The following is a 12,031-nucleotide window of genomic DNA, read 5'->3' as shown; positions in this document are numbered from 1 at the left end:
AGTGAGAGGGAGAGATAAAGAGAGTGAGAGGGGAGAGGAGATGGAGGGAGGGGGAGGGTCGTGAGGAAAGGTTAGCTGAGAGATCATCAGTACACATTGTTAAGTGTATAATAATGACGTCCCTTCACAATACATGAAGGGAAGTCAATAACTGCCAATGGTCAACAGCCAGTGTGTTTGTGCAGGTGAGTTGGTGTACGTGCGCATAGGTGTGTGTGTGTGTGTGTGTGTGTGTGTGTGTGTGTGTGTGCATGAGCTCCTAGTTTGTCCTTCCCGTGTGCTTTAAATGTCCATGTGTGCAGTGTGAACTAATGTCTGTAGATGCATGTTTAAGCATGCATGTGCCTGTGTGTCTGTAAGTGTGCGTGCACACATTAGTACGATCTCTTAAGTTGGAGGATGCTGGGTATGTGCTCTTGCTGTGTTTGTCTCAGAACAATGGTGTGTGTGTGTGTGTGTCTATGACTTTGTACATGATGTGTTTGAGCAGCTGTACTGCTACTCTATAAAGGCAGAGGTGTGTGCGGCAGTGCTGACCTGGTCTGTTGTCCACATACTGGCTGAAGGACTGCAGCTGTGTCTTCCTGACGGCCGAGTCCTTGTTGAAAACCACGGGGCATCGCAGACGCTCTGTCGCCTTGCGCAGCCGCTCCGCCCGCATACGCTCCTCCGAGGGCTTCTGTCACACACACACACACACACACACACACACACACACACACACACACACACACACACACACACACACACACACACACACACACACAAACTTAAAAATCTGCCATTATTATAATATAGACCAAAAAAAAGTAGATGTAAAAATGTAAGCCTGGTCCGTAGTCTTCAGACTAGACTACAGTGAAACGAAATACATGTGTCCATATCTAATGCAGTTCTCGACATACTAGGGCATCAGGAGCCATGGCGTTTATCAAATACGCAGTACGGTACATACAGCCCAGTACAAACAGACCCCTAACCACTTCCCAACCAACGCTTCCACTGGAAAACGTGTCAAACTCTCCAAGATATCAGTAGGTCTTTGAAAGGTCAAGTGTTTTGTTTCATTTGCCAAGTATACTTACTGATTTTGACACTGTTATTTTTATTTATTTATTTTATCATTTGGTTTCATCTCTATGATTATTGTCATCTCTAAGATGTGCCCAATACAACTATACCAAAATAAGCACCCTTAACTCGCGTCAGGGGTTATAATACCATTGCTTTTCATATTTCTGTGACACCGTAAATAAGAAACATCTAGTAACACATACAACACAACACATACAAATCAAACAACAAGAAAACTATGCGTAGGACCGAATAATGGAATAGAAGTCGTTCCAGCTGTAGCAACTTTGTTCTCATGTACAGTCTATGTGCAATGTTGATTGTTCAACGTCCATGTAAACAAATAGCCACCAGGGAAACCTAATTGTGACATGAAGTTAATAGCAGGTCATCTCCCCAATCCTCTCATCAACACAACAGCTACCAAGAGGAATTTGAAATGCTTAGCTTTCACAAGAAGAACTATCCTAAAGTCAGTGCATCAAGTACAGAAGCATTGACATAATTTGGCTGCCTCACCCGGACATACACACACAAACACACACATGCACACATACTCAAAATAAAAGATGAGGATTTTGTCTCAAATTATTGACTTTCAAAAACATTGTGTGCAATTAGGCTGCACACATTTGGCCAGTTAGTCCGTCAAACTCCCTCAACCGCTTAGAGCTGGTATCAGACGTTTATTAGTGAGCAGCTTCGGGATTTCAGAGCTGTTCTGTGATTACTGTGACTAAAACAGTGTATAACACACACACACACACACACACCACAGGCAAACTCAAAGGAGGTTGATAGGTTTGTTTCGCTTGTTTGTGAAAACATCCTTCAAAAGACACAAACACACACACACACACACACACACACACACACACACACACACACACACACACACACACACACACACACACACACACACACACACACACACACACACACACACACACACACACACCCTCTCCCTGCCTCCCTCCCTCCCTTCCTCCCTCATAAACGAAAGACAGAGGAAAGCAATTAACTTGACTTTCAACAAAACCCAGAGCCAGAAAATATACACAGATTATGCAAAACGCGGAAGCAAGACCTATTGTTTTCAAAGCGAACATGTGTTAAAAAGCTCCACGCTCACTTCTCCCGCTATCAAGAATGTCACGCAGAGCTGCTTTTATTACGAAGCCTCCCAATATGCTAAGCCGAGTGGAAGAGAGAGACTGGGGGCGGGGGAGATTGGCGTTCGCACTACGCTAATAAGATGGCGAAACACGTAATAAAGTCAACACTTAGTGGCAAAACCCACGCGGCTTGAAGAAGACCACTAATAAACACAAACACACACGCAAGCACACATACACGGCCCATTGTCAAACTCCTTTACAGTTAACAATTGAAATCAAAACTAAATTCAAGTATGTTTAATTTTGTGACAATGTTATGACCTGGGCTGATCAAGCTTGAGAACAACAGCGGACCAATTGAGCTGGGTCAAGCATGTGCAAAATACGGGGTGCGTATGCGTGTACTAGTGGGTACTAACTAGGGGGGTAACGGTACACAAAAGTCACGGTTCGGTACGTACCTTGGTTTTGAAGTCACGGTACGGTATAGGACGGTACGGTTCATAGTTTCAACAACCGAGAATGGCCGTAGAAATTAAAACACCAATAAACTTGGTTATGACATTTGCATTTCTGAATTCCCAGACAGGGGTTGTTGAAATAACCCCTGTGTTGTGTCATGAGCTGGGTTTGCACAGCTCGTTTTTTTTTCACAGCAACGGTGATAGTAACACCTGGATGGTGCCTTTTCAAATGCGTGTGCACGTAGACATGGAGAGCCCTCTCCGTAGCCGGAGAGCCTCTTGGAGACCCTCTCCGTAGCTTACGTGCGCATCCAATATTTTTTAACGATCCGTCGACGCCATGGACCTATTCGTCGACGCAACGGAGACGGCAAGGGCTGTGATTGGTCCTCTAGCAAAATCATTTCCGGAATCATTTCTCCGGTTTGACTATGCACCTTAATTACTTGTACAATGTTTACTTTGCACCTTAACGACAAATAAAACACCAAATAAGATTTAAAAAGCTTTGGATGTTTATTTACAACATTGCTTACATGTTTTATAGTCAACATAAAAGACTGATTGGGCGGCGAATTGCATTGCGTATCCGACGGCCCGACGGAGAGCTGCTGAGGGGTCTACGTAGTTACGGAGTCAGAGTAGTATACTTTGGCTAAACGGTCCGGGGGGAACTCCGACTTCAAATTCCACATCGCAAAAAAAGCCTTTATACTACCATATTAACACTATGTACGCCACATTTACGCACCGCGGTCCAGCTCTGTGACCGCACAGAAGTGCCTGTACCGTGACGTTCGGTACAAATACGTGTATCGTTACACCCCTAGTACTAACAAACCGGCCTTTACGGTGAAATCATGTAGAGTATTTACTGGAAAAATACTTATTTCTTTATTACGATTTCCATAAGCGATGTTTCTATTGGACATAGCATAACATTTAATTTCTGTTATAATTAGTCGATAGGACAGAATTTCCTTTCCCCTGACCTCAGGTGTTTATGTTCATACATGTTCATATCAATGCCATGTTAGGGGAGGCCCTCTTTGTGTGGGCCCGTTTCTCAGGGGCCAGAGATGCTCATCTTAGAATGTTGATTTAGTGACAGTTCAGCAGCGGAGATTCACTGAGAGAAAGACATTAGGCGGAAAGTAGTTCACCTGATTAGGGGTGCTTATGTTTTCTGTTTGTTAAAAAATCTAAATCGTTTAAAGATCTGTTACTTAATGCAGAGGGAGAGATAAGGAAGGGATTCTGACCGCATTGAAACGCATGACCGCACAAAGACACAAAGCACAAAGACACACACTATGAATGACACCTTAGCTGGCCTAATGCCTTCCTAATACAATGTATCAAACTATGTGGACACACTCCCAGAGGAGCAGTCGCACGTCCTAGTGTGTAAACACACATGCCCGCACACATTCACAGGCACACGCACGCACAGAAAACAAATACCACATGCGTTATGTTCTTAGCCTCCCAAAGCACAAGAGGTGCTAACTGCAAGCAGACAATAAGATCATACATCCTCTTCCTCACTCTTTTTCATGCACAAACACATACACCCTCGCCTAACATACCTACACAGACCCTTTCCCTGTCACACACACAAACAGTTTTTGTTTGTGTGTGTGACAGTTTCCCTCCATCATAACAATGATGGAGGGAATATTCCTCCCTGACCCGTGGAAGAGGTGAGGGCGGGACCCGAGGGGACACAATGTGTGGCCAGGCCAGAGGGCCCCATATAAAGGACCTGGGGTCTGTTCAATATGGGAGTCAGTGTGTGTTTCCAAGTCGAGTCAGTGTGTGTCGGCAACATGGGATGACCACACACACACAGACACACGCACACACAATCTGAGCATGCGATTGTCATATCAGAGTGTACTATTCCCAGTGTTTTTAGACGTTTATAAGCACTTCAAGATCAGTTCCTCGTATAGGGTTGTCTTAGTACAATGTTCTACAAATACAAACTTTCTGCCTCCTCTCTCACAGACGAACCTGTTTGAGCACCAGAGGGTGTGGATGTGGACAGGCGATCAGAGTCACACTGTGTCCACATGGCCTCAACGGATGCAAACATCCTCAATTCCATATCTAACTTCTTATCGTACATCATCAAATCAGCTGATGCAGCAACTATCTACCACCGTTGATAGTCAATATAGACATAATAGTATGCACACGCGCACACACACACACACATACCGAAAAGGTCACTTACTTTAGGTAGGAGATTGATATATTTGTATTTGATGTGTGTGTGTTTTTTTTTGAGAGACAGCTTAAGAGCAAAGAGAGAGAGAGAGAGAGAGAGAGAGAGAGAGAGAGAGAGAGAGAGAGAGAGAGAGAGAGAGAGAGAGAGAGAGAGAGAGAGAGAGAGAGAGAGAGAGAGAGATATATAGGATATATTTGAGTCCTTTATAAAGTGTTATTATAGTCTGATGGGAAAAACCAGTTAAAGCTGATCAATAACACTGATCCTGCATGTCAGACAGAGCGATGATGTGAATGAAAATAGAGAAAGACGGGTGTGTTGGAAACCAGGTTAATGTATTTAAGGAATTAAAGAATCAATACATTCAAACTACGTCTTCCATTCCTCCAATCTTTCGTGGATATAGTTATATAAATGTGCATACAAACAAAGATACAAACAACGCAATAACGGCACACAACAACAGCACAAATAAAGTTCAATGACAAACCCAGTCTAGCTAGGCTATGGAGAGGCTCGTCTTTCAAATCAAATCTGTGCCCACTATAAATAATAACCGGACATTTTGCTGTACCTTTAACATGCCTTCAAATATAAGTACTGAGACTTTCATATATTTAAGTGTGCCCATCACATATCAAGAAATAATATATCACTAAAACAATACCTGAGCATCAGAGAATCTTAACAGGGCTTCAACCTATACCTATACCTATATGTGTGCGTGTGCGTGTGTGTGTGTATGTGTGTGTGTGTGTGTGTGTGTGTGTGTGTGTGTGTGTGTGTGTGTGTGTGTGTGTGTGTGTGTGTGTGTGTGTGGGTGTGGTTACCTCAAGTCCATCGCTGGGGATGAGCGGCGAGGGAGAGGACGCCACCGGGGAAGAGGAGGATGAGGATGAGGAAGGAGAGGACGCAGAAGCCGCCGTCCCTCCTGGTCGGACCTCCACCAGCTTCTTCAACTTCAGGTCCACTTGCCCTCTGTTCCCTGGGGAGAGAGACAGAGAGACATACAATACAGTGCCAGTCTAAATCTTGACAGCATTCCACTTCCCTGCCAATGCCACAAAATGTCTGCCCTACCGCCACACAGGAAGGACCCCATCCCGATACCCAGTGACCCTTTTATAATTTATAATAACAATACGTATATAAAGATAACCGTAGAGGCAATTGAAAACAGGGAATGAAATGCTGTTATGTGCACACGGCACATATATTGCTGCCTCAAATCCAGAGAGACTTTTCTTTGCCTATCTCACATCAGCAGCAGAAAACAAACAAGTTGTAGAAAAACAGAGTAATTAGTGTGCCTCAGAAGAGAGGAGAGAATGCTGTTCCGGAGATAGCATTTTTTGCTTCAAATTCTTTTGTCTAGGGAGAACTTACTTTTTTAAATTACTATTCATAAGAAAAAATGTTTTTTCAGATGAGAAAATTACTATAAAAAAATAAGAGAATATTTGAATTCTGTCAAGCACCCCCCTCGAGGCCTGATTAATCCTGACCTTAGTGACCCCCACCAATCAGAGAGAAATTGTCAGGGGTCAAGAAAATAGTCTGCAAAGAGAGTGAGAGAAAGAAAGAGCGAGAAGTAACACAAATAACAGTAGAGATAGAATGGAGAGGAGATTCTGGACGGAGAACAATACAAAACCACAATCAGGCATGGACTACACACGGTTTGCCTTATTCACTGGACGTCCATCCGTTGCTTTTTAAACAGTTACTTTATTGGCTATACCATCGCAACCATGCCAGATCCTTGACCTTAACAGCTACAAAGATGGTGCCAACGATTGCCTTCTAACCAATGTCAATAAAGACACGGTCACTGAATGCAATTCAACAAAACTGCTTCAATTCAAGATGGCCACCGCGTGAATAAGGCTAATGCAAACATGCATCAACGTGCAGCCCCATGAGGCCAGGGCCAGCAGCTGACCTTTACCCAGGGATGTTAGCTCAGAGCTTGGGTTAGTGGGTCCCGGGAGGCCCTGGCTGCTAGCAGGGGGCGACAGCGGGGCTTTGGTGAGTGCTGGGTTAGTATTAAGCTTGAACGTTGATGCGGCAACATAGTCATCATCATCCTCCTCCTCATCGGGAGCTTCAGCGTGGAGCTCAGCCCTCATCTCCGCCTCCTCACCGCTCTCCCCTCCACCATTCCCACCACCACCACCACCACCACCACCATCACCACCACCTGTGACACCATCCAGCATGTCTGCAAGAAGGTCGGGGAGGAAGCAAGGATGGAAGCAAAGGAAGTAGATGGAGGAGGTGGGTTAGGAAAACAAAGGAGATGAGGAGGACAAGAAGGAAGGAAGGAAGGCGAAGAGTGTTAGAATGGTTAGTAAACAGTTAGTATGTTAACATAAAATGTTACTTCTGACAAACAAAACTAGCATACACACGGAGCAGAGAAAGACATAGACACAAAGGTTGAGATCAAAGAGTTAATATAGGCTGGTATGGATTAAACACCGGTATCTAAATATTGTGTGTGCGTGTTTGTGTGTCGACAGTATTGAAGTGCAACTTTAAATAAGACTGCCGAGCCCAAGAAATTGGATAAAGGAATATCGGTTAGCATTGATTTCTGTGTGTGTGTGTGTGTGTGTGTGTGTGTGTGTGTGTGTGTGTGTGTGTGTGTGTGTGTGTGTGTGTGTGTGTGTGTGTGTGTGTGCGTGCGTGCGTGCTTGCGTGCGTGCGTGTGTGCGTATTCTTGATACGTCAATTGAATCTAAGCATTCCTGTCTTCTTATTTAATATTATGTTGTTGCCTCTCAAGTCAAAGATAATATCACAGAGCTAAACCCAAAGAACAAGAGATGGAAATAAAAAGGAAACTGCATGAAAACATATTCCTATAAGCCTCTAAAGAGTCAGTCTGGGGAAAAACTGTGGTCTTCCTCACCTAGAAAAGCCAAAAAGCCAGATACAATGAAGAGGAACAAAATAATAGCAACACAGAACTTTCACCATCCTGTGAGAAAGAGATGAACTGAAAAAGGGGAAATAAACACAAATTGCTCGAGAGTAAAGGAGAAACAGTAACAGAAATTGAGCATGTATGTTAGTGCACTGATGACACGCCAGGCAAATATGAACACACATAACTCGTTATAACCAGACATTTTCTCCTTATACTAAGACATTTTCTCACTATAACTACCGTAATTAAGCAAATATAGAACACAGCCTACATACACAAATTACAGTTGTGTTGCCTACGTATATACCAGTGCAAAATGTGTATGACCAAAATCAAATGGCAAGGATTTTACACTGCAGTCATTTCGCTCCGCAGTGATTGTGTATTCTATCCAAATACCTATCAAAAGGTTTGTGACGATCAATATTCGCTTAATGGTAATCCCCACTGGCACAAACAGGTTGAACTAATAATAACAGGCTGCTAATTGCGTAATATACTCCAATTCCGCTCTTTATCTTTTCTGGTGAGTCGTCATCAAGAATAGTGCATTAATCCGCATGCTCTTGAATAGCGCTAGTTCTGCAGTGCAATATTGTATTGAAACTTTGCACAAAGTGCAATCCTCTTTAGTTTTATGATCAAAGCCTTGTGTCTTATTGGAACTTAAGTGGGTGGTGTATCTAAGAGCGCTCACAGAGACACCGGCATACAGCCTTGTTGTGACTTCAACATTGCTCTAAACCTGGGTGCGCATCGCAGCGCCATCAGTACCACTCATGATATTAAACACAGAAAAAGACCATCCAATCTTAAATGGTCGCAGTCTCGACCAGTCCTTTGACACTATCCTGCCCATCGCACAGAAACACTTAGATATTACAATCAAATAATGTCCAAGGCTTTGAAACACTTGAAATAAAAAAAAAAGTTCAAATCAAAGGAGTGTCTTTGACCCTTTCAGCAACACCTAGAGGCCTTCAGGTATAATTTGATGTACGAATGAACATCAAATTGGGCATTTGTTACTGCAAATGCCCAATGCCCTGCCTTTATACAGCGGCATCCTACAGACAAGTTTTCTTTTTTTAAGCCCTAAGTTATTAGTTGTTGTACATCTAGTCCTTTTCTCTGCATGCAGCGCTCAACTATTGTTCTTCATAAGTTTTATTCTTTCTTTCTTTCTTTCTTTACACACACACACCAGCAGTGCAGGGCAATACATTTGACCTTTCAGATTCTTCAGTTCAATTCATTTTACATTTCTGCATTTTCAGCAATGCTTTGTGCTATTCATTAAGCTGTCACTTTATTTGTTTCCAACCATTCACATTTTCTTAAATGGTGTGTGCATGTTTACATTGTTTACTCCATTTAGACTTTTTAACTTTTTTTCAAATCCCTTCACTTGATTTAAGCCATTCAACGTTTCTATGTGGCTTTATTAAAAAATATTTTCAACCTCACTTTGTACTCCAGCACTCACCGCATTTTCTGCAGGGAATGCACTTTCTAGTTATATCTAGTCCTATTCTCTTTATAGCTAGAGCTTTCCTCATTATATCTAGTCCTTTTCCCGTTATATCTAGACCTTTTCTCTGATCATAACGCTTCATTCAAACATTTGAGGACACTGTATTCTGCTGGCGCTTGTGTAGTTTCAGACCCAGAAAGGGTTTAGATTATTGCTTAGTTGTGTGCTTGTGGCTAATTTCCTTGTTAAAGTCATGATAGTGGCGCCATTAAGTTTGAGGACTGGTGTCTACAAAAATGATTTGTTTGAGCTCTTGAAGATAAAATCTTTTTCAAACAACTTATTTTTTTCTTCTTCTTTGGTTTAGATTAAGCTATAAAGTTCAAAAACATATTTTTTAAATGTATGGGCCTCTGAAACTCGGCCTTGATTAATTATATATTTATATTATATTTTATAAATATATAAAATAATGTTTAAGCGTACGGTACTGTTGAGAAACATGTGTTGTCTACTTGTTTTGCCAGCATGCGTTGTGGTGTGAATGTTTCCCACTTACATAAACCAAAATGTTTTTGGGATCGTTTATTAGATATACGAGTTAGAAATGATTATGTTCAGTTATTAAATTGAAGGTATTAGGTTAGAGGTGGTTAAATCGAGGTGTTATGTTAGAAAATAGTGATTTAAGATAAGGGATTCCCAATATTTCTTGACTTATAAGTATCCTTAAGCAAGAATAGAAAGGGATGTCATTAGATGCATTACTAACTATGTGACTGTTCCTGTACCTGGTTGGATATGGATCCACTATCAGGCTAAATAGGCTAGCCCCATCACTACCCGATACACAACTCTGACATCAGATCCTTATCATCGTGTTCAGATACGATAGCCAGTGAATGCCATAAAAGAGCCCCTTCAGTTGTTCATGGTCTCTGAAAAGGAAATATAACAAAATATGTGAATATTTTGTTATATATTTATGTGGTAGAATGGCCGACATAAAGGTCTAGAATAGAACTGTGAAGTGAAAGTCCAGGAACTGTCTGCTGCATTCATCCTCCTCTTTGTCCTTCTGTTCATCTCCCACTTCCTCTTCCAGTTGATTTTACTCTATCCATCCCACCTGAAAACAGATTCACTGATAGAAATTCTAAACAAATAGCGAGAGAGCTTTAATAATGGGCATTACCATAATAACCCTCATCTTGTGGAAATGGAAATCTGGGGCAATTGAGGACCAGCGGGCAAACGCTATCCAACGGACCCCCCCCAGCTGATATCGGAAAAAAAGGGGTTGGTTCTGGTTGTCTATGTTTTCAATTGTTAGTCAGCCAAGAAAAGTTTGGTGTTGATTAGAGACAATTACTGAGGCCAGGTCACAAGACGGGAACCGGTGAGTAAAACGGCAGTGGGTAAACACCAGGTTGGTGTTCTACAGACCCGGGGCTCTCGTCAAATGACATTTTGTTTTTCTGGCAAGGATTAGCGAGAACCCCTTATGAGAGGGTAATGGAAATTCATGCAGAGGAACTTGAGTGTGTTTGTGTGTGTGGGTCTAATGGAGGCCAGTGCAATTTTGTCGTGTTTTATCCTTTCCAGTTTAAGTAGTCACACAAGTGTGCCAAACAAAAACAGGTATTGGTATTAGTCTGTGTCGGCCAAAACAAAAAAAAGCCTTTTAATCAGAGTGTGCATCTCTGCTGGAGGCCCGGATGTTTGTTGGGCGAAGGCGCTGTTCGACAAGCTCTTTCTTCAGACTGCTGCAGTGTCTGAGCCGGCAGGGTTCACACATGAGTGATCTCAAAAAGACCGGCCTCATGCACACGCGGCAGAGCTCATATCCATCATTCATATTAATAGGAAGCATGCTAGTGTGCATGAATCTGTCTCGATTTGATTACAAATACAAGAAACATGGTGGTATTCTGAACATTATGTAGGTTTTGTGTGCGTGTGTGTGTGTGAAAGAAGCTGCGCGTGCCTCCATACCAACGTGGATGAACCAGCCATGTACCGACCTGTACCAGCAGCAGCCTTGTTGTTCCTGCCTGCAGAAGAGGCGTCCAGCACACTCATGTCCGCCATCTTGACTCCGGAGCGGGCCTCCGCTATCAGCTGTCTGGCTCTCTCTCTCAGCTGTCTCCTCCGCTCGGCATCCTGCTCCTGTATGCAACACACACACACACACGTCGGTCATTTCCTAGTCAAGTTGCCCCAAGAGTAGGATAGGAGGATATTCTGAATTTGGCTCATTAAACAGGGTTGACGCCAGGCAGCGATACAACTGGCTGTATTCCACTGGACAGACTGTACTCTGTTGAATACTTGGGATTCAAACCCACTTGACACAATTTAAACTGGGTGTAAAACCGGGGCTTTTGATTGGTCGTATTAAATTGCTCACCACTGCTGTGACAATAAATGCAAACGCCTTCACGGGGAAGTGTCCATGACAGACTCACGTCGATTTTATTTGCTGATTTGCTGAGGTCCGTCAGACTGAATGCGTAAGAACCCAACAGCTCGAGTTACAAAGCCGGAGTGGTGGGTGACTATACATTTTCAGATGCAAGCGTTTGGTCCAGATGGATTTGTAACAACCCGCGAATATTCAGGAGAGCAGCGGGAATGGAACCAGCGGAGATTAAGATATTTATTTTATACATTCACACCAAATAATAAACACTCTTGGGATACAATCTTATCGAATGGATGTTCATCTTCAGACTT

The 12,031-nt window shown here is 42.8% G+C and overlaps 1 protein-coding gene across 1 annotated transcript in view; it reads right to left on the bottom strand.

The window, feature by feature from the left end:
* ehbp1 (EH domain binding protein 1) overlaps window positions 1-12,031 on the bottom strand; it is a 143,946-nt gene that overhangs the window by 31,753 nt on the left and 100,162 nt on the right. The window contains 4 exon segments of the mRNA XM_060073935.1: window positions 538-679; window positions 5,720-5,874; window positions 6,838-7,110; window positions 11,320-11,464. Coding sequence (XP_059929918.1) covers window positions 538-679; window positions 5,720-5,874; window positions 6,838-7,110; window positions 11,320-11,464 — 715 coding nt within the window.

Source organism: Gadus macrocephalus, chromosome 15 (assembly GCF_031168955.1).
Source record: "Gadus macrocephalus chromosome 15, ASM3116895v1".
Taxonomy (NCBI): Eukaryota; Metazoa; Chordata; class Actinopteri; order Gadiformes; family Gadidae; genus Gadus; species Gadus macrocephalus.
The sequence above is the reverse complement of the archived record's forward strand: the minus strand, read 5'-3'. Positions and strand labels throughout refer to the sequence as shown.